At 35.6% G+C, this 24,328-nt stretch overlaps 1 protein-coding gene and 1 pseudogene across 5 annotated transcripts in view; one reads left to right on the top strand and one right to left on the bottom strand.

The window, feature by feature from the left end:
- Positions 1–24,328, bottom strand: part of PHKB (phosphorylase kinase regulatory subunit beta) — a 220,795-nt gene that overhangs the window by 73,106 nt on the left and 123,361 nt on the right. For all 5 annotated transcript variants that reach the window (XM_077898542.1, XM_077898540.1, XM_077898543.1 and 2 more), the window contains 2 exons: positions 24,005–24,163; positions 13,857–13,951 (listed from right to left, as the gene is read on the bottom strand). In XM_077898542.1, coding sequence (XP_077754668.1) covers positions 13,857–13,951; positions 24,005–24,163 — 254 coding nt within the window. The remainder of the gene's footprint in view (positions 1–13,856; positions 13,952–24,004; positions 24,164–24,328) is intronic.
- On the top strand, positions 7,252–7,382 carry LOC144315039 (U4 spliceosomal RNA; annotated as a pseudogene).

The following is a 24,328-nucleotide window of genomic DNA, read 5'->3' on the forward strand; positions in this document are numbered from 1 at the left end:
TTTTTCTTCAAAGATCAGTAGACATTTAAAAGCTGTTAATAGATTCAAAATAATTTAAAAAGAGAGGAATAGGAAAGTAAAAAGTAAGTTCATAAATTTATTTGTTGTTTTGAAAAAATATGATTTTCTTTTTCTCAGAGTAAAATGCCAGGAATATAAGTAAGCCTGGGGGGTTGGACCAAAGCAGGGGCATAAATTGAGACCTGCAGTATTCATTAAAATAATACTAGATCATAATGTTCCTGTACACCTTTATGGTGGATCAAAAGCCTTGCTTTTTTTACTTGGATCTATTTTTCTTTTACATTTCACCATAACTAAAAGAAGTCTTCATCTTGTTGATGAAATATTACATTTCATGTCTATTAATGGAACTTTTAATTTTAATAAGTTCAGTGGGTTAATTAGAATGATGATTTTTTTTTTTTTTTTTTACCTTTCAATTTAACATTTTTCAGTTCTGGATACTTTTGATCAAGGCATTTAATTTTCATTGCCCATGGTATAAATATTAGCTGATAGGAAACTCTCATTTCCCTTAAAGACTACAGACAGTATTACCTGAACAGAACCTCTGTGTAGCTGTGGCATATGCAGGCTAGGTTTTCAGGAGCATTTTTGATGCTTTGACTATTTTATTCTGTTTTATTATGATAATCACAAGAACTTCTGTTGAGTATTCAAATTTATTCCTATGCTTGTAGATAAATTTGGCTTTTTGGTCCCACACAAACACTTTCTTTCCTTGCCAAGCTAATGAAGTGGATTTTTTTTTAATCCTTTAAGTAGAAATTATGTTTTGAACTGACTAAACTATTTGGGAGCATTAGAATGAATTGAACTGAATAAAATTGAGCCTCATGCAAAATTTCTTTAAATCACCTAAGATTAATAAACCTTTAAAAACTGAACAGATTTGAAACAGGAATAGAAAAGGGAAGCAGGTATATAAGTCCATATTGTAGGAGTACAAATGTACTAAATTAAGAGAGGCTTATAACCTTTCTTGGATCGGAGCAAACTCAGTTCCTGAACAGATGGTCTTGTACCATTTAATCACTCTTTAACTCCCTACAATCTGGCTTCTGGGCACACTATCCACTGAAAGCACTCGAAGGTTACCAATAACCTAGGATCATGGAAGCCAGCAACAGAACTGCTAGAAGGAGATTTACAAATCAAACCCAGCCAAATAATTTTATAGATTAGAGAACTTTACCCCAGACATATCAGGAGACCTTCCCCAGATTACACTTCAGGTGAACCATGCAAGGTCTGAAGACTCACACCTGAATTTCTGCCAGTGCTGTGCTATTCCTCCCAGCCAACTAGGTAGGTTTGCCTTCTTGAACCACTGTCTCAAAGTCAATCTCCTCCACATTTTCTTACCCACTGACATTGTTTTACCTTCTTGCTAGATTCCTTTGTTCTGCCCTTCTTTTGAATATCCCTTTCTCCAACATCTGCTACTCCCCATATTCTGTTAAAGAACTAAGCCTCAGGCCTGGCCTTCCAAGAATTGTCTGCTCTCACAGTTTCAGTTTCATGTTCATGTTCAACCTTGTCCCTTTTCTTTTAATGAACTATTGGGCACCTCAATTAACTACCATGTCTGCATTGGAACTATGAAAATGCAAATAAAAGCGCTAACATTTGTTGAGTGTTTAACTAAAAACCAGGAACTGTTCTGAGCTCTTTACCTGTATTAACTCTTTTAATGCTTAAAAAAACTTTATGAGATACTATTCTGATTTTACATGTAAAGAATCTAAGGTACACAGAGGCTAATCAACTTGTCCAAGCTTGGATTCAAACCCATTTATTGTGTTTCCAGAAGCTGTGCTCTTTTTTTTTTTTTTTTTTTAATTTTTGATAGTCACACACAGAGAGAGAGAGGTGCAGAGACATAGGCAGAGGGAGAAGCAGGCTCCATGCACCGGGAGCCCGACGTGGGATTCGATCCCGGGTCTCCAGGATCACGCCCTGGGCCAAAGGCAGGCGCCAAACTGCTGCGCCACCCAGGGATCCCCCAGAAGCTGTGCTCTTAACTATTTTGTTAGGCAGAGTGTCTGGCAATAAGAAATCTATTTATAATCTTGAATATTAAAATAACATTTCATATCAGAGTGCTTCTTTCTGTGACTCTTCCTTTGATATTAGAATGGCTTATTTATGTAAAAATTCTGTTGCATTCAACATCTATTTCAAGAAACAAGATCAATTTTTCTCAAATTGGCTTAAATATAAAGGAAAAAAAATTCTGGCTGGTCTTACGCTATTACCTGTTATATGTGTTTATTTCAGATAGAATCCTGCAAATCCTGCCAAAAGGAATTAAGTGTGTTTTTCTATTTAACCAGAAATTTTCTGTATTCTAATTAGTATAACACACATTTCAAAATAAAGTCCATTTGCTATATTACTCCAGAAACCCACCCCCCAGTTGCTATAAATGGATGTCCTCTACAGAATTACCTTATTCCCAGTAGACAACAATAATATAGAATACAATGACTTAGTGAAATGTACACGGTCAGCTGGTTAGTTTCTGCAATAATTAGACCTCTTCCAAATATCAAGGAGCAGCAAAGGCTGGAAACAAACACCATCTTCAAGGACCATTTTCTCACATTAACATGGCAGAGGTGCTGCAATGTGAACAATGAAAATCTTATTCACAGATAATCAGTAGGTTGCCAGCACCAGAATTGCCTAGGCAACAGAAAATGATGGGCTCCTAATGGGAAACAAGTTGGGGAGAAAGGAGAGAGGACTAACCACTCAAAGAAGCTTGCTAGCCTCCTGAATGTACTTTCCTTTAGATAAGGAAGAGGGGAATCCCTAGTAAAATCACTAATGGTTAGACTTGTGCACTTGATCTCATCCTAATGCTAACAGGGAAGAAGAAACTAAAAATTAGACCCCCTTCATATGATAAATCTTATATATAATGTATCTCAGCCTACATTTTACTAATGTGACATCCTTGCACTTAATTTTCAGATCATTTCCACAGGACTCTCAGTGTTCTAAAGGCACAGCTGCAACTATTTTTCTGTGATGTGATATTGAGGCAGGCTGCTGGAGAAACAAGCTATCTCCTCTGTTAACTCCTTCACACCATTATGAAAATCACTGCTTCCAAATGCCTGACAGCTCTTCCTCCTTTCCTTCTTCAGTTAACACCTTCATATGGGTTCTGCACACATATTGACAAAAGTGTGGCCTTGGAAAAATATTAAACCTCTTTGAAACATCTATATGTAAAATTGGTATAATATTTATTTCAGAAAACTGTTGAAACCACACATAATACATATAAAATAATTTGAACAGTGCCTATAAACAGGAGCACAATAAATAATGGTTATTCTCATTTTTCTGACTTCCTTTCTCTTGCCCTAGAAGACAAAGCATATGATACATTTTCTGTGCTGAGGACCACTGCCAGAGAGGCAGGCACATAGATCAACAACTAGAGTAGTGTGGCAAGTGTTGTAACATGGAGTATGAAAAGGACTATAGGAAACCAGATTTAATGGCATATTTTTCAAATCCACAAGATTTGTTTTCAAGGAGGAATCTATGGGATGATTGGATAATATGGTCTTTTGTATAATTTGTCTATTCCAAATCAAATGTGACATAGGAAAGCAGGGGTAAGTGAAACAGACACTGTTACCATATTTACAAGAATAAAGGACTAACAATTGGGGTAAATTATTTTCCTTTAAATATTTCTTAATCAGACAATTTGAGTAATTTTCACATTTAATTTACTTGGTTTGCATCTACTTGTGGCCATCGCAACTGCTTAATGAACATCAACTCTGCCCAAATACCAGTGTTAGGGTCATCAACCAAGATCTGAAGTAGCATAGAGTGCAGATGGAGAAAAAGATACTTAACAACAACAAGGTAAGACTCAAGCATAGAAGGTGAGGCCTACGCTTCTGGTTCTAGATAAAAAAGTGAGTGTATAGACTCAATTCTGATCCTCTTCAGCCCCACAGAAGTGACCACATAGATATTTAAAATAAACATAAAAGACTAAAGTCATAGCAATGAATAGAAAGAAAGAGGGCCATCAAAGAAGATATGTCAGCACACTTTTAGTACAAAAGATGGCAAATGGACGTGGATTAAGGAATAAAGTAGAGCAGTGAAAACCGATATAGAGATATAGATATAGATACAGGTATATTCCAAAGTACACCAGCATCCCAGAGCATTACCAAAATACTGCCACAGGTATAGGAGCTGATCCACCAAAAAGAGAGGCTCTAGAGGGGCACTTAGTTTGCAGGTACAATGGAGGACAGATATAAGAAGGGGGGCATGACACAGAACTGACTAAAGGCCACAGGAGCCAGCTCCATGCCCTATATAGGGAACCACAGTCATCAATAAAACAGGGTTTTCTCTGAATGTATTGAACAAATTGGCTGTGATATGTTAATGCTTCTAGTATAGGCAATGGCTTCCTCAAAGTAAAGGCCTTCATATTCTGGCATTTGGCAAAGGTAGTGAAGTCTAGTTTGCTTCCCATCAGATCCCTGCGAGACAAAGGTCCCAAACACATCTTCTTCACCTCTTGTTGAGGTGGTGGGGGGAAGAAACTACTTAATATACTAAAATAACCAGACCGTCTATCACATTAATATATAATTAGATAAACGAGGAATTACCAGGTCTGCGACAAAATAACCAACAGAATGAGAGACAAATACCATGTTAATGAAACACAAAAATTACCTCAGACGTTATACTTAGTGAAATAAACCAGACATAGAAAGGCACATATTGCATGATTCCACTCATATGAGGCACCAAGAATAGGTAAATTCATAGAGACAGAAACTAGAATAGAGATTACCAGGAGCTGGAGGGAGAGGAGACTCACTTAATGAGTACAGAGTTTTGTCGGGGATGATATAAAGTTTTGAGTACAGATAGCAGTGATGGTTACAAAACACTGTAAATGTATTTAATGCCACTAAACTATACACTTATGAATGGTAAAATGAGAAATATTAGGCACTTTAGTGAATTGGATAGGATTAATTATATCTCAATAAAATTTTAATTAAGGGGAAAAAAGACAATTCAAGGAACAGAAGAAATCTTAATTCTAATTTCTACTTATAGAAAGACTCATGAAGATAAACTATTTATTAAAAGAAAGGAAAAAAATAAATAAATAAAAGAAAGGAAGGTGGGAACACAATGGCCTAGACTCAGTTTTCCCTCCTCCTCTTAATCCAATTATTCACCGTGAAAATAATTCAATGGATAATGATGACTCTGGGAGCTGGACTGGCTACGTCAGGACTTGAGGCAATGTGGTCACATTCCTGAGATCTCACATATGCTGAGCTGAGCACCAGAGAGGGCTATGGCCTAAAATAACCAACAGGAATAAACTAAAAAATAAGCACAAAACAATTAAAGTCTATTTTCTCTGGCTAAAGGACTAGGAAACAGGAAGCACAACAGAGACTGAGTTGGGGGAATCCAACCCTAGCTCTTCAGCTGAGCTCCCAACCAATTAGTTGCCCAATGTGCCTTTAGCAGAAGCTTCAAAGCTATAATGGGTCCACCCAACCTCTGCTTCACACAAGGTACTGGAGGGCCGATAGGGCTGTGGCATCAGCTAAGAAGCCCCAGTGAGCTGTCCTGATATCTGCTTTGTAAACTGGGCTTCAGTGGGCAGTCCAATTCACCTGTAATAGCAGCAGCAAAGCTATGAAGGCCATCTCAACCCCACTCCACAACCAGTGCACCAGCCATCTGATCTACCTACTGCAGCAGCTTCACAGCATGACAAGCTTACCCTGATCCTCACTTGCGATACCAGTTGAGTGGAGTGATCCACCCACAACAGCCGAGCTCAGTGTCTCCTAGCCTTCCACTCAGAGGAGATGCAGGCCAGACAGAAATGGTGTATTACCTATAAAACACAAATTTGAACTGACGAAGGATTTATCACCTAACACTAGGAAGCCAGAGAAAGTAGTACAATAATTCTCAGTGCTATAAGAAAACAACTGTCAATCAAAAAATTCTGTGACTAACAAAAGTATCCTTTAAGAATGAAGGGGAAATAATGACATTATCAGACAAAGGAAGACAACGAATTATGTTGCTAGCAGACGTACTCAAAAGTAATGTCTATAAAAAGCTATTAAGCAGAAAGAAAACAACAGAAGAAGGCTGGGATGTTCAGAAAGGAAAGAACAAGGGAATGGTAAAAGTTGAGATAAGCACAATAGACTTTTACCTCATGAATTTCTTCAATCAAATTTCACAATTAAATCAGAACTTTTCACACAGTCTGATATGCTGCTCAATAAATGCAGAGGAAATACTTTAAAAATATGTTTAAAAGGTAAAAAAGGAAAAAAACACTAAATGGAAGTAAGGTTTCTATACTTGTATACTTCTGTTCAAGGAAAACACTGATACCAGCAGGATTTTTGATAACTATGTATATGGTAATTTCTGGAGGAACCTCTAAGAAAATTTACAAAATCAATATACTAAAAAATATGACAAGTAAATCAAAATGGAATTCTAAAAAAGGTCAAATAACCCACAAGATGGCCTTCAACAGGTGAACGGTTAGACAGTGGTATGGTCATACTGTGAACAAGTACTCAGCAAAACACAGGAATAAAACTGATACATGCAGTAACTTGGATCTCTCTCTTCGGAATTAGGCTGAGTGAAGAAAGCCAATCTAGAAGGTTATACGCCATATAGTTCCATTTATATAACATTTGTGAAGTGACAAAACTATAAAATGGAAAACAAATTAGTGGTTGCCTGGGGTTAAGGAGAGCAGTGAGGGAGTAAGGAAGTTTTAGGATGATACAGTGATGGTACATTTCAGTATCTTGACTATAGAGGCAGTTACACAAAGCTACACATGTAATAAAAACAGAGCCACACACACAAACACAAATGAGTGTATGTGTAACTGATAAAATGTGAATAAGCTCTGTGAATTATATCATCAATTTTCTGTTTTTCATATTGCACTACAGTTACATAAGATGTTAATGTTGTGGAATGCTAGTGAAGGGTTCACAGGCCCTCTCTGGGTATTTCTTTGCAATTTCTTATGTACCTATACTTATTTCAAAATTAAAAGGTAAACATTTTTATTAAATTGACACCTCAAAAATTTTGGTTGTCTAAATTAATAATTACTTTAAATAAAAAGCCAAGAAGCTATGAAAGGTATAATCAAGCTTTGCGCAGTGGCAGTACCGTAGCCAATGAGGTTTATCCAAGGCACGATTATTGCTAATTGAAAGGTATAATCAGAGAACAAAGATAAGCTACTAGAAATTTAAAATATGGCTTTGAAAAACAATTCAACAGAAGAGCTGTAACAAAAAGTTGAGGAAGAGTGTCTAAATATAGGGGGGAAAACTCAAAAACTAAACCCCAGAACTTTTGTTTTGGGTTTTTTAACCCAAAGAAACAGAAACCATTTGAGGAAAAAAAAAAAAAAGGAAGAGATTCAGGGGATCATTCCTGGAGGACTAAGATCTAATAAAAGAGCCCTACTAGAAAGAATAGAAAAGCAATAATTAATGAGAATCTCTCACAGCTGAAGAAAGTCACAAATTGAAAAGGCTCAAGTGCTAAGCAGAACAAATGAAAACAAGACCCACAGAAAAACAGGTTCCCATGAAATTTTATTTTTTTTATTTTTTATTTTTTTAATTTATTTTTTATTGGTGTTCAATTTACTAACATACAGAATAACACCCAGTGCCCGTCACCCATTCACTCCCACCCCCCGCCCTCCTCCCCTTCTACCACCCCTAGTTCGTTTCCCAGAGTTAGCAGTCTTTACGTTCTGTCTCCCTTTCTGATATTTCCCACACATTTCTTCCCCCTTCCCTTATATTCCCTTTCACTATTATTTATATTCCCCAAATGAATGAGAACATATAATGTTTGTCCTTCTCCGACTGACTTACTTCACTCAGCAGGATACCAAAGATAAAAACAAGTTCCTAAAAGGATATGACCTCAAAAATGTAGTTTTACTACAATGTGTAGAGTAACAAAGGTGATAAATAAAATAATTAAAAATAACTACTAAATATCAGGAGATTAAGATAGAAGGGAGGCTGAGGTATACAAATGACCTTTTCAAACAAACAACAGAAATTGCAAAGGTAAGAAATGAAGCAAAAAGACTTTACATTATTCAGGAATTTGGAGACAGGTGAAAATAGGTATTGTTTTTAAAAAAAAGACTTTCTAGAGATAGGGAAATGGCATACCCAATATTCCCAGTGTAATATAATGTAATTGCACTGTAATCTCAACTATATTATTTCACTTTTTACAATAGGCATTTATACAATTTTTATACCCTATTCAAAAAAAGATGGGCAGTCCCAGTGGCCCAGCGGTTTAGCGTTGCCTTCAGCCCGGGGTGTGATCCTGGAGACCCAAGATCGAGTCCCACATCAGACTCCCTGCATGGAGCCTGCTTCTCCCTCTGCCTGTCTCTGCCCCTCTCTCTCTCTCTTTCTCTCTCTCTCTCTCTCTCTCTCTGTGTCTGCCATGAATAAATAAATACAATCTTTTTTTTTAAAAAAAAAAAAAAGAGGCACTATTTGGGACATGGATTTTAAGTATTCTGCCTGCAAAGAGGCCTGGGTTTTGGGGTGAAGATTGATGTGGAAGCCTAGGAGTGTGGGTGAGGGCAGGGTGCTATATTAGATCAGCAATCCTGCTCAAACTGTAGTACAGGAGGATTGGAAGAAATCTGGAGAAACTGCAAGATACAGGTGAAAAATAAGAAACTGAGGTGCTGTGTAGGACCTCAAATGTCAGGATATGGAGTTTACAATCTATCCTGGGGAGAGTAGGGAATCATGGAAGGTTTTTTTTTTTTTAAGATATATTTATTTATTTTAGAGAGAGACACACACATACAGAAAGTGCACAAGTGGGAGAGGTAGGGAGGAGGAGAGTGAATCTTAAGCAGACTCCACACAGAATGCAGAGCCCAACACGGGGCTTGATCTCACAACCCTGAGCCAAAACCAAGAGTCAGATGTTTAACTGACTGTGTCACCCCAGTGCCCCATCATGGAAGGTTTTAAGCAAGAAATTCCATTAATGGACCCAGGCTTTATAAGATCATGTGTTCTCAAGCACAAGGAATAAACAGAGAGACTAGAGACAGAGAGATATTATTAAAACCATGCCACTGAGTAGTAATGAAGTCTAAGTGGTACATGGCAATGGGGATGAGTATGAAGAGACAAATATCAATGCTACTGTGAAGGCAGAGCCAATATGAGAACCATCTGGACAGAAGAACTACTGGCAAAAGAAGGGACTACTGAAGGCAATGTCCTTATCCAAGACAAGCACAATGGAAGGAAGGGCAGATCTGAAGAGAGAAGCTAACACATTTCGTATTAGAAATGTATTTTTGCTCATCATCACTTATCATCAGGGACATGCAAATCAAAACTACAATGAGATATCACCACATACCTGTCAGAATGGATAAAATCAAAAACACAATAACAAATGTTAGCAAAGATGTGGAGAAAAGGGAACACTCATGCACTGTTGGTGGGAATGCAAACTGGTGTAGTCACTCTGGAAAACAGTGTGGAGTGTCCTCAAAAGGTTAAAAATAGAACTGCCTTATAGCCCAGCAATTGCACAGTATTTACCCAAAGAACACAAAAACACTAATTCAAAGGGATACACATAACCCTATGTATATAGCAGCATTATTTACAGGAGCCAAATTATGGAAGCAGCCCAAGTGTCCAAGTGATTGATGAATGGAAAAAGAAGATGTGGTGTATACATATATATACACAAACACACACACACGAATATTATCAGCCATAAAAAAAGAATGAAATCTTGCCATTTGCAATGACATGGATGAAGCTAGAGAATATAATGCTAAGTAAAAGAAGTCAGAGGAAGACAAATACTATATATGGAACTTAAGAAACAAAACACACAAGCAAAGAAAAAAAAATGAGAAAGAAAAAAAAGAGATAGTCAAAGCAAGAAACAGACTTAATTATAGAGAACAATCTGACAGCTACTAGAGGGAAGGTGGGGGGATGGGCTAAATTGGTGATGGAAATTAAGGAGTGCACTTACTGTGATGAGCACAGGGTGATGTATAGAACTGTTGAGTTGCCATATTGTACACCTGAAGCTAATATAATACTGTATATCAACTAGAATTAAAAAACAAATTAAAGAAAATTTTAATTCATAAAAAGTTTAATATATTGAACAATGTTATTGAGATATGATTGACATGAAAAAGCTGTGCATATTTAATGTCTACAACTGAATAAGTTGGAGATAAGTATACATCCAGAAATGATGGATCTTAGATACTAGATCTGTGGAGAGATGATCACCAAGTAGTTGGAAATTCAAGTTTAAATATTAGGAAAGAGGATTAGAGGTACAAATTTAGAGACATTTGCCTGAGAAGTCCACTATACCTTCCTCCCACACATACCTTCAAGTATACTCAAACATTCAAGTTAAACATGATGATTCTATCACAGGTATTGAAGCTACGAAAATAAATGAAACATTTTCTCTGATCTCTGGGAACTTACATTCTAAGATCTCCAAAAGGTGGGTTTCTGGAGGGGTTTTTTTGGAGGGAGTCAAAATCTCACAATACTACAAAGTATATCTGCTGTTGTTCACAATACCTTTCTTTTTACTCCTCTAAATTTACCTACAAAAGGGGATTTGTTTTATTCTCTATTCTTCAAAAGAAAACAGCAATTTCTGACTAGTGAGAGAGTAGTGAGGAAGGTCATCGAGATGATAGCATACTTTTCCAACAGCCGTCTTAAACCCAGGTATAAAAGGACTTCCTTTCACATGAAATTAATTCGCTATGGGTATTGTTAAGGAAATCAATAGCTCTCAATTTAGTCCTCAATGTTTTAGGTCTATAATTCATCAATAGCCCTATACATAGTTGAAGGAGTGGACAATGCCACAGTTCTGGCACACTTTCTCCTTTCTGGATTCTGGAAACTTCCTTCTGCCATAACCTTTTTGTGAAGGAAAGAATTAATTCAGCAGGCCTGGGCTGTTCAAACTCTGAACATTTCCAGGAAAGGCATATTTGCAGGATGGGTCCTTGGCTGGCTTCTTGGAATGTTCTGTCAGATAAGAGCGTTTTTGCATGCTTAATTAAGGCCTTTGGCCATACCGTACCAGTTTGTCCAGATGGTTTACGCTAACAATGTGATTTATGGTGAACATCTGTTTTCCCCCCCTCTCTGGGGAGCTAGAGCTTGAATAACCAAGGTCAATCATGCAGGTGCTATGTGCTTACATGAATGACCCTTGATAAAAACCCTGGACACTCAAGCTTGAGCAAATATTGGTTGGCAACACTTTGTATGTGTTTTCACACATCATTGCTGCGTAACTGTGTCTCACATGACTCCACTGGGAATGGACACTGGGAAGCTTGTGCCCGGTCTCCTCAAGACTTGCCCCGAGTGCCTCTGCTTATTTTATCCTGCATGCTTTCACTGTAATAAATCATAAGTGTAAGCAACACAGTTTCTAAATCCCGCGAGTTCATCTAGTGAATCACTAAGGCAAAGGATAAATGGGGACCTCTGATATAGCTTCCTTCAAAGTCAGGGACTTCTTTCATTTCCAGAAATTGCTTGAACTTTACTACTCCTTCTTTACTCTTCCCATCATTTAGTAGGGTTTAAAGCACCTGGACAATCCCTGGATATCAGTTAATTGCAAAGTCCAACCTGGTCAATAATGATTAAGAGGTCTGTGACATCAACATTTCAAACAGAGGGCTATGTCTGATCTCTATTTCATTAGTCCATGCCACCCAGTCCCAGCAATATGACCTTGGTCATGCTACTGCCAAGAAAGTGGCAAATGGCATCTCGTCATTTTATATATCACTACAACCAAGTTGCCAACAGGGTGAGGCATAATGGCTCCCGGGAATTTTCTGCTGCCAATCCTTCCATCATATCCTTCTCAGAAACTGTATGCAAGTCTGTATAGATATAATCCCTATGAAGCTGCAGGAGAGAAGTCTTTGTCCTTACCCTACAGCAAGACTCTTATGTAGGATGTGGCTTCACTTGGAAGGCACAGCACAAATAATTTAGTAGCAATTTAAAAAAATGATTTCAATATAAAAAACACACCTAGAGTGAGTTCTCTATAAAATTCTCACTTGTACTCTAATTGGCTTTTCTTGAATGGGAGAGAAAGAGTAGGAAGTATACTGCATGTCAAAAATTACACATAATCCACAGCCTTCCTTATATGTATCAAGCATGAAGTAACTGTTTGAATTGTTGATTTTGTTAGTTATGTGCTTTGGTGCTCTCTGGCTCCTATTCCCACAACTCAAATCTGTGACCTATTTATTTTCTAATAAAAGGCTTTGAGATTTCATTACTCTACAAAAGTGTGTAACACATGTGAAATGCTATGTAAATGATACATACTGGTCTTAAAATGGCTCAGAGTCACAGCAATGGGTAATATGAAGTTAAATGTATTCCCTATTTTACCATTTCATCAAGTGAAATTGCATATCTCAAATTTGTACAGAATATATACTTGTACTGCACTGATACAAGTGGTAACTAAGATAAAGCCCAAATCCTCACCTTACACAGGAGTCAACAGTCCAGTGAAAAATTTCTAACACATATTAACATAGGGATTTCACACTCTTGAGAAAAATCTTAACATTTATTTACAAGTCTCCGAAATAGCTTCTCATATATAAACCACTGTGAGTAATTACATGTTTTGTTGAAGACCAGCAAAAGAATCAGAGAAATAGTGTGACACAATCTAATGGACCTGGTTGGATCTCCCTTTCTCTCACTAAAACAAGTATTTATTTCTGTGTGTGAATGTATATGTGTGTATTATATGTATATGCATTTTTTTTAATAAAGGAGTTTTTTTGCGTGTTTTTTTAAATTAGGCTCCATGCCCAGGGTGGAGCCTAACATGGGGCTCAAACTCATGACTGTGAGATCAAGACCTTAGTTGAGATCAAGAGTTGAAAACTTAAACAACTGAGCCACTTAGGCACCTCAAAAAGGGCATTTTGATTTTATAAGCGTATCTCCTGGAAGTACTGTTACCCTTATTAAATAAATGTTAACTGCTTGGAATCCCAGGCACACACTCAGGTTCATTCCCTTTCTCCTCAGGCAGTTTCCATAATCCACAACATTTTCATTTTAACAGTCCTCATTACTGGTATCATTTAATACTTGAGGGTTTGCTCAAATCAACATCAATCTTGCTGATCCTGCAAACACTTATTTTGTTGACACAACACAGTCTGAATCCATAGCTAGTAAATGTAAAAAATTTTAAATTATTCCTGCACCCAACATGTCACTAAGTACAAAGAACACTCTGTCAATCACTCAGTTCTGTCACCGAGACACAGAAATAGAGAGAAATTAAGCACAGGGCCTTTCAATGAGACTCCATTTCTACCTCATATATTCCCTTGCCCACACATACATACTGTTTCCTCCTGAAGGCATTTAACACCTTAAACTCAAGCACTGTGAAGATGAAAACATTTGTCTGGAAGACATCCTGTTGGATACATCTGACTCCTATTTCTTCATTAATAAATAATCTTTTACCACAAGTAAATCTTAACTAACCAGAAAAGAGAAAAGCCTTGCCCTCAGAAAAATCAATAAAAACCTATTCAGAATAAATTTTTTTAAATTAACATTTAAATGTCTTTAGACAAGTCTAAATTAAGAAAAAAAAAATCTCTTTACTTGATTGGAAAACCTCATGCTCACGTTACGCTGATTCTGTAGTGGGACATAGCGCTGGACAGGATCAATGTCTTTAGGACTGATTAATTCATCAGCTGAAAAAAAAAAGAGAAGGGAAAGGACATTATTAAAAATGCATCTGTACAACACTATAAACCAACTAGACCTAACAGAACATTTTCCATATACAATCCTCAATAAATTTAAAGAATTAAAAGTATACAATGTATTATTCTGACAATAGAATGAAATTAGAAATCAATCAACAGGAAGAAATTTTAGAAATTCACAAATACATGGAAATTAACACACTCCTAAATAACCAATGGGTTAAGTGGGAAATTAGAAAATAGTTTCTAATACATATTCTGATAAGATGATTGAAAATGAAAAGACAACATACCAAAACTTATGGATGAGGCTAAATCAATGAACCCTGAAAGCAGGCTAATTCATTGGGGGAAAGAATAGGTTTATTCACAAATAGTGCGGGGACAACTTGAGTATATTTAAATGCAAATGAATAAAGTTGGACCTCTTCCTCAAATCATCTACAAAAAATAACTCAAAATAGATCAAAAGTTAAACATAAGACCTAAAACTTTAAAACTGTTCAAAGAAAATAAGAGTAAATTTTTGTGACTTTGGCTTAGATAAAACTATACAATCAAAACATTAAGTGATAAAGAAGAGATGAGATAAATTAAACTTTGTCAAATTATAACCTTTTGGACCTTAAGGGTAATGATTAAAAAGTGAAATCAAAACCCACAGAATGAGAGAAAACATCTGCAAATCATGTATCTTGTAAGTGACTTCTGTTTTGAATACATTAAAAAAAATCTTATGACTCAATAAAAAAAAGACAACACAATTAAAAAATGGTCATGGTACCCGAATAGACACTTCTCCAAAGAACATACACAAATTACTAATAAGCCCACAAAAAGATGCTCAACAACATTAAGTAGTTTGGGAAATGATTATCAAAATCATAATGAGACACCACTTCATATCCATTAGGATGGCTATTATCAAAAAAACAGATAAGAACAATGGTTGGAGAGAATGCATTATGGTACAGTTACTTTGGAAAACAGTTTGGAATTGCTCAAAATGTTAAACACACAGTTTACCATAGACTCAGCAATTCTAATCCTACGTATATACCCAAGAGAAATGAAAATATATGTCAAACAATAACTTGTATATAAAAGTTTACAGCAGCATTATTCATAAAAGCAAAATAGTGGGAACAACCCAAATGTCCATCACTAGATGAATGGATAAATCAAATGCAGTATATATACAAGGGAATGTTATTTGACCATAAAAGGAATTAAGTGCTGATACATCAGTGAACCCTGAAAGTGTGAAGTGAAAAAAGTCAGTCACAAAGGCCATGCATTATATGATTCAAGGTATATGAAATGTCCAGTATGGACAAATCTATGGAATAGAAAGATTAATGAGTGTCCAGTGTTGGGGGAAAGGATGAAGTGATAAGGGGTGAGTTGGGGGGACACCTGGGTGGCTCAGTGGATGAGTGTCTATCTTTGGTTTGGGTCATGATCCCAGGGTCCTGGGATTGAGTCCCTTATCAGGCTCCCCACGGAAAGCCTGCTTCTCCCTCTCTCTAGGTCTCTCATGAATAAATAAAATCTTAAAAAAAAAAAAAAAAAAGAGGATGAGTGGGGAGTGACTGGATATGAGTTTTTTTGAAGGGTGATGAAAATATTCTAAAATTGATTGTGGTGATGGTTGTACAAATCTCTGTAAATAAATAAACTAAAAACCAATGAATTTAAACTTTGAATAGGCTAAGATATGGTATATAAATTATACCTCAATAAAGCTGTTCTAAGAATAATGTATTTGCATTCTCTCAAGAAAGGAAACCAGTTCATGAAGAGCAAAGTATTTCCTAATACTAAATTCCAAAAGAGATTTCTGAGACAGGGTATTTTTTATGGGGCACTAGCCAGCATGAAAGCAATGGCTTCGGGGATCCCTGGGTGGCTTAGCGGTTTAGCGCCTGCCTTCGGCCCAGGGTGTGATCCTGGGGTCCTGGGATCGAGTCCCACATTGGGCTCCCTGCATGGAGCCTGCTTCTCCCTCTGCTTGTGTCTCTGCCTCTCTCTCTGTGTCTCTCATGAATAAATGAAGAAAATCTTAAAAAAAAAAATAAGGCAATAGCTTGGACTGGTGTTGTACTGTTGCACTGGAAGCCCTTTTCATGTGGTAGTTCCTTGTGGCAACTTTGGATAAAATCCAAGGACATAACAAGGAACGTAATTTAGAGTGGCTGAAAGAAGAGAGTACGGAGAAGGTATTTAGTCAGGAGTTCTCTGTGTTTACTGCTGTAACACACCTCAGAGAGATTCAGTACCTGAGGCTCAACGTAGCAGGGATTCTCCATGGACATGGAGAGGACTATGCTGGGAAGAAAACTTTCAAGTGTAATTCTGCATAACCTTTGCTGGAGTGCAAGTGGTGGTATTCATGCAAATTACAGCAGGTACTCTGTCCCAGCAACTGCACATCTATAAGGTTATCTTAGTTACGCCCAGATATGTAAAGCTAATTGGATAACATAAAAAAAAAAAAAAAAAGAATTTAACTTCTCCCAAAGTGAATCAGTACAATTTCTGCTGTACTTAAGCTATGAAAATGTCTTCTTTTCATATTTGATCTTCAGTTCTTTACTGATTACATTAAAAACAACACCATGTGGAGTTTTGTATAAATTCACCTGCATATAATATTTAGTAGTAAAAAAAAAAAAAAAAAAAAAACAAAAACCCAAACCTTCATTTTCCATAGCTTCTTTTAGTCAGTGAATAATTCTGAAAAACAGAGCAGAGAGTCAACCACAGACATGCTTGTAAACTTCTATGCAGCTGGGGTACTGTTTCTCATTATACAGGTATTTCTATTCTACGGCAATTTCAGGGTATGTATACAATGCTATCTGATAGTGTTTTCAGTAACTCTTGGAAGATGTTTTTAATAATAATAAAAGTGATATTAATGATAGTATGACAAGAAAAAGGAGGAACAGCGACTGTAGCAGCCATAGAAGCTGCCGCACCAAAGATACCACAGCTACTGCTGTCTCTGCCACAGGAACCAGGGCAACATTTCACAGTGCTTACTACATTCCTGGCCTCATTTGAGCATTTTATATATGCTAAATCATTAATCCTCATTACAACCTTCATTTTACAGATGACAAAATGGAGAAGTGGAGGGGCTAAGCAATGTGCACACAGCAGGTAAATGACAGAGCTTGGGTTCAAACAGGCAGTCTCTCTCTCGATTTTGGGTTCCAGACTAATCCTATCCTTTAAGAATACTGATACTGTACAAACACAGATGGAAAAAATACCAAGAGGAGAAAACATTAACCAAATAATTTGGTCCTTGATATGCTATATTTTTCCTATTCAAATCACAAAGCATTCTTTTATTTCTGAAAAAATAATAAACTTTTACAAAATTTAAATGAAAACAATATAGGCTTAATTAATGGCAAATATCGCCATATAATTTCTATTTATTAATATCAGTTGAACTCATGATGCAGGGTTGATTAGTACAGTGATATTCTAAATAACACCAAATTATTTCCCTATCTCATTTGTCTGATCACTGAGATGTGAAAAAATTTCCACTACCAACAAGCATTTTACATAATTAATGTTTCACTGTCTTTCTACAGAAATGAAATTCTATCTTTATTATTTTGTTATTTATAAATGATACAGAAAAATTAAGAAATCCTATATCCTTGGAAACCATAAATGCTAATCTATTAAAATTGATATGGATCAAACAGTTAACCAAGTCTCTTGAAAAAGCTTCTTTCTTTGCATTTCCTTCTCATTTCTCAATTTGTACTGCATCTATATATCTAGCTTGATATTCCAATCTACACCATGTGCTCATCTATAATCCCATGGGCTATATGCTTCTATTCCCTGCTTTCTAGCACAGCATCTGCCATATAGTAGGTGCTCAAGAGACTTATTAAACAAAATAATAAACTGGTGGATTAACAAATTAGGAAACATCAATTGCTGTAATCATTGCTTTCATTTCCATAATGGTAAAAGTGACTAATGCCTCAAAAGGTTAGGTTAATAGACATAGTCTTCTCACTGAATTGATTTTTAACATTCAGGAGGCAAAACAGAGTTCCTCAATGCGCTGATTCCACGGCAATGGCTTTCTCCTGAAGAGTGGCAAGCCTGAAAGAACTTGTGCCTGACCAACTGCAGAATATTTAAAATGAAAATAAGAGAAAAAGGATAAAAGAGTAATGGCTTTCTACATCTCATAATATGGTACCAAACCTCACAGATAATCAAGCATTTCTATATTTAGGGACAGCTGTCTTTAAATCTTTACATGACAGATTATGTCCATTAATATTTGTATTTTTTTATTCATAAAAATTTTATGAAAAATATACCAGGATTACTTCAAACAATCATTATTAAGGGTAAAAAGAAAATACCAAGAATTTTTGTTTCTTTAATAAAATGACAATCCAAAGGAAATTTAACAGAGCAAGTACTTTTATCATGACACCAAAATTACATAGGACATACTAAAATAGGCTCAGCAGATAATTTATGGGGTAAAAATTATGTGCTTCAAAGCCTAACTGATTCTCAGTTGCAATGACATATATTACTAACACATGTATTAAGAAATAAGCTACAGAGAAAAAGAAAATATAGATCCTCAACCTCATATACTATACCAAAAAAATTCAAAATTATAATTATTTTTAACTCAATTGACTAACAGGAATGGACTTCTCAAAATTAAAAGTTCCATGACCAGAATTAAATTAAAAAATAATGATATATCTAATTATGTAAAGATTTTAAATTTCATTCATCAAAAAAGAATGCAAAAAAATTCAGAGGCAAACAAATGAGGAAAATACCAAGGAGGTTTAGTATATCTAATATATAAAACATTCATGCATACTGATAAGGAAACCCATAAAAATCAAGGGTAAATGGGCAAAGCAAACTAGACAATTTGTAGAGGGCAAAAAATGACAAATATGTTTTTAACAATAAGCATATAAATGAAAACAGGATACAAATTAATATTTTACTAAGTTAGCAAACTTTTTATTTTTAATGAGCATATTTAATGCCACAAAGGTTACAAGTGACACAGTCACCCTGCAGACTCCTGAATAAATCAGTAAGTGTTAGTCATGGGCTATATGACCTTGTGTGAGTTGCTAAACTCTTCTGAGCCTCGGTTATGACATACAGTATCCATCTCATAAATAAGCTAGGAAGATTACTTAAGATAATACTTAAAAAGGACAGAGCACAGAATCAGATACATTTTAAGGCAGGTATTATTAGTATTTCTGGGAAACAGTCTGATAGTATGTTTGCAGTCTTCTCAGACCCTAGGTATCACTGCTTTTATATTCAATTTTATTAATATATTTAAGGGTAGGATCATAAATTTTTATGCAAGTTTTCTAGCCCTAGTAGCAATTCAACTAAACATTTTAGATTTAAGAAAGCCAGAAATTTATCTAATAAGCTAAGGGAAGAAAATCTTCTTAGATGAAGCTTTTAAAATTATACTGTATTACATGTGCTCTCAAGTTGTTTATAACGCATACTGCACAGAAATCCCACTTTAGGGCACTAGCAATCACAAAGATACCATGAAAAAGATAACAACAGTGCTTAGAAATCAATGTCTTTCTGCTTGAAGTTTCCTGAAGTGTAACAGCTGGGAAATCTCTTAGCAACCACAATGTAGAAATATATCCATGTACTCTTATCTGTTCGTTTTATCTTTAACTGATCAGTAACAAAACCATGTGCTATACTGAATAAGGCGTCAACTGCATTTGAAGTCAAGAGACCAATGAAAATCAAGACTTCAGTTTCTTCATGCACACTAGGGGGCACTTGATCACTAACTTTAACTTTAAAAAACATTAGATTTCCAGGCTTAGTAAGTTGCTTTTATATCTGACGTCAATTGGGCAAAAAACACCGTGAATGAAATCAAATACAAATGGATTTACCTTAGTTACAAACATTGTAATTAGAAACTAAGCTGCCCTCAGAGAGACAAATATTTCCTAGGTTGTCACATTCAATTCTGCTGTAGAGCTACTGGATGTCAGTAACTAGCATACAGTAGGCCTCTACAAATTGCTAAATCATGGAGAAGATGAATGGTTAAGTAGCAACTAGGGAAGCATTTTCTTCTTGTGATGTTTTGTGGCTATGGGGGTGCCTACAAGGAGGGCCTGTGAGCATCCTGAGTTGCCTGGTTAATAAGAACTATGAAATACATTTTAACAAATACTATCTCCTAAATGGTGGCTGAGAGAGGGAGGGAGGGTAGAAGGAAGTACAGGAAGTAGAACCATGTAACTATGTATCTGTCTCACAGTAAATGCTTTATGTCTATTTCTTCATCAATGAATCCTTTAAAAAATAAAGAAACTGACAATCAAAGAAGTTAAGAAAATTCTTCAAGTCATATAAGTGGTAAGTAGTAGAAATTGTATTGAAATCCTGAACTGTCTAGTTCCTTAAGTTTATGATCCCAAAACTCTTCATCTTCCTGCCACAGTTGAAGAAAAACATGAAGAAAAAAAAGAAGAAACTAACAGAGAAGAAAGTGAAGGATAAAGATGATTATATCAGAGAAATAATCTATATCACATGGTTAGTTCCAAGTGTGCTGGCAGTTAATAATCATTTAAAATATAGTTTCTACTGGAAAATAGATTCCAAATAATGACTTACCAAAGAACATTAGACACCTAAGAAATTAATTTGGGAACTTTATATGTACATAGCATTTTGGATATTTTAAATTACTTCTATATCTATTTTATCACTTTAAAAACTTCCTAACCCTCCTAGAAAATTCAGTAACACTCATCTTGACAAGAAAAAAAAATCCTTGTGAAATTCAAGAAAATTTTCATTCATCTGACTGTTTTGGGAGTGTGTGTGTGTTGGAGGGAAAGTTGTAGTTAACTAAAATTGGTCAAAATGTTCAGGGCACCTGGGTTGCCCAGTTGGTTGAATGTCCAACTCTTGGTTTCAGCTCAGGTCATGATCTGATCTGATGGGTCATGAGATCAAGCCCGATATCAGGCTCTGTGCTCAGTGAGGGGTCTGCTTGCAGATTCTCTCTCTGCCACTCCTCCAACTTGTGCCCCCTTCTCTCTCTAAAATAAATAAATAAATCAACTGTTCAATATTTTCAAGTTTAATTAGAGAACATGCCTTGTTTTAAGTATTGATACTTATTATTAATGTTTTCAAAGTATCCATCCTAAAAAAATTCTTCTATCCACTTATCTTAAGTTCTATAATGCTCTAATCTTTAATGATTTGGGAATCTTATAGTGGTGCCTAAGTGAAGGTCATAATCTTGAATATCTTAATTTTTTAAAGAAAAAAATACTGTAATAATTAACTATTTTCTCAGAATACACTGGGCAGTTCAGGCCTCAAGCCAGGAAATAGCATATTGAGTCTTTTTGCTCTAACAATGTAATAAAAGTCACATGGTTTTGTTGCATAATTATTCATTATTGTGTGTGTGTATATATATATGTATATATAAGAATATTTTGCTTATATATATGTATATAACTGACATATATATGTATATATAAATATACATATATATGTACATATAAAAGCTAAATATTCTCATTAGATTTCACTGGATAAAAAATTGGCAGAATTAGTGAAAGTCATATATTATAGAATAATTTCAAAGATTTACTGTTCTATGATTTTCAGATAACTCCAATTAACTGCCCACAAAATGCTGTCAAGAAGATATCCAACCAAGCCTCCTTTAATGAATAAATAAGACTTTGTTAGTAAATGTGGTATCTGGAATCTAAATAACATCCACAGAAGTCTGATGTTCTTGGGATGAGTATACAATAGTTTAAGAGCAACTAAATGATTTAGTCTTCTGAGATTTTATTCATCTTAATCAGTGAGTCTGTTAACCAGATGACACACAGCTAGGTCAGAGAGCTAATGAATATGCAGCATCTCTTTTTTCAGTGGGAAAGAAAGCATGTGGTTTCATAGTTTGCAACACACCTTCTGTATGTTCTCTACTGCCTTTTTAGGAGCTCAGCAGGAAAAGAGAAATTGACTCTTTATAAAGTTTTTCTTCTTTTTGGTCATGAAACAGATAGGATGGCATCGTCTGGACTATTTTTTGTTCACACTCATCTTAACATACGGAAATGCTATCTACACTCAAAATCTGCCTATATTCAATACATTTATTTTAGAGTAAGGAAGGGCCAATGCTTTTTTACCGATTGATAACATTTTCAAACTTCTTTTTAAAAGCCCAATTTGCTTATGTATAGTAAATTCTGCATTCCCAATTCATTAGCCTTCCCAATTTTATCCAGAGGCTTTGCTCAAATAGCACTCTTTCCAGCACTCAACCCTAGACTGGATACAGAGCAAAAAGCAGGATGATAAAGATTTAGATCTCAAATCCAATATCCATCCCAAGTTCTAGTTTTCAACATCAGAAAAATTTCATCATGTTCAATTGTAACAAATTTATATAGGAATTTATGATTCTGATGTTAAAATTCTTGTCCTTAGATCAGTTAACTACTCCTCTGCTACATGTTTTGTTTAGTTGTGTCACCAGAAGGCTTCTTTGTATTCATGCTATTAAGATGGAAATAACATTCTAATCAGAGATAACCTTGCCCAACCTGGCTTGATTTTAAGAAAACTACTTCATGTATATATATTTTTTCTTTCGGAAAATCTAAAAGCAAAACCTGTACAAATAATATCAACTCCTTATCAAGAAGCTGTCCCTTTAAAAGATGAAAATTTTTCTACTGGTTCTTAAATTAGCATTAAGTATATATGGACTCAAAAAAGCAGTTAGAGGGGATCCCTGGGTGGCGCAGCGGTTTGGCGCCTGCCTTTGGCCCAGGGCGCGATCCTGGAGACCCGGGATTGAATCCCACATCGGGCTCCCGGTGCATGGAGCCTGCTTCTCCCTCTGCCTGTGTCTCTGTGCCTCTCTCTCTCTCTGTGACTATCATAAATAAATAAAAAATTAAAAAAAAAAAAAAAAAGCAGTTAGGAAACAAGCAAATTGAAAACTGCATTAAACTTAATTTTCTCTTCTTTGGTTAGCTTCTGTGTGCTCTTATATGTCATTTGTAAAAAGCTTGAATTGGAAATCTGAAATATTCTTCCCTAATGGAATGTAAAAAAAAGAAACTAAAGATGATTACTCTTACAACACAAACAATTTTAGCATTTATGCAATAATACTGGGAAAAACAAAGACAGTAACAATTCTTCACACAGTAAGCAGTTCTTCTAGTGCAGGTACACACAGTATTTACAATCAACCTGTTTCATAATTTGTTTGCCATTAAGGAATTGACTCTAATATGATAGTCTTTTTGATGTAAAAGCTAATAATATTTGAAATTTTAGTAAGCAATGATGCAGAAAATGCATAATAATGCTTTTGTGTGTGTGTTCATTAAATTAGCCTTTATCTCAATGTATCCAAAGAGTACTCATATTCAGCAGAAGTTTTAGGATACCCTGAAAATTCTTCAAAACAAAACAAAACAAAACAAAACAAAACAAAACAAAACAAAACACGAATAATGGTCCCATTAAGCCTCTAAGCTAACTGAGTAAATTGCCAATGTATATTTTTGGGAAAGAGGAAAACTTTGAGATAACCAATTCCTTTTGGCAACTGGTTTATTAAAGCTATGACCAAGCATAAAATCAGAATTTTTTTCACATTATATAAATGTAACTCAAAGTTCCCACAACCTCCTGTTAGAAACCTATCCACTAGGCTGAATGCAGCCCCTAAACGACCATAAAGGTACCCACACCTACTTGACATTCTTCCCAGAAACTGTCCATCGTCATTCAGAGAAAAAGACACATTATACTTTTACATACTAACAAACTCCCCCAAGACCTCTTAAACAGTATGAAACACCACCCAAATCCAAGAAAGATGTCAGCAAAAATATACTTATTTCTAACAGCTTGATACCAAGGGAAAAAATGTACCCAACCTTCTCCACTTACCCAGGAGTTTTGCAATGATATAAAGAGCTTGTCCCCAAAGAAAGAGTTTTCCATCACGGCCACAGTTGCTAGGAAATCGCTTTTGACTACCAGGGTTTCTTTTCTCATTTTCTACAAAATCAGCTGGCACATAATAGTACTTTGGTATGACAGGATAACCTACGGAGTTTAAAAATAAATATCTGAAATATAAAAAACAGTGTCCTCCCCAAGTTTTCCCTTCAAGATATTGCAATGTTAGAAAGCAGAGAGAGAGAGAGAGAGAGAAATAGAGAGAGAGAGAGAGAGGTTGTAAAGGAAGTAATAGATTTGATAGGCTACAGA

Source organism: Canis aureus, chromosome 5, assembly GCF_053574225.1.
Source record: "Canis aureus isolate CA01 chromosome 5, VMU_Caureus_v.1.0, whole genome shotgun sequence".
In the NCBI taxonomy this organism is placed as follows: Eukaryota; Metazoa; Chordata; class Mammalia; order Carnivora; family Canidae; genus Canis; species Canis aureus.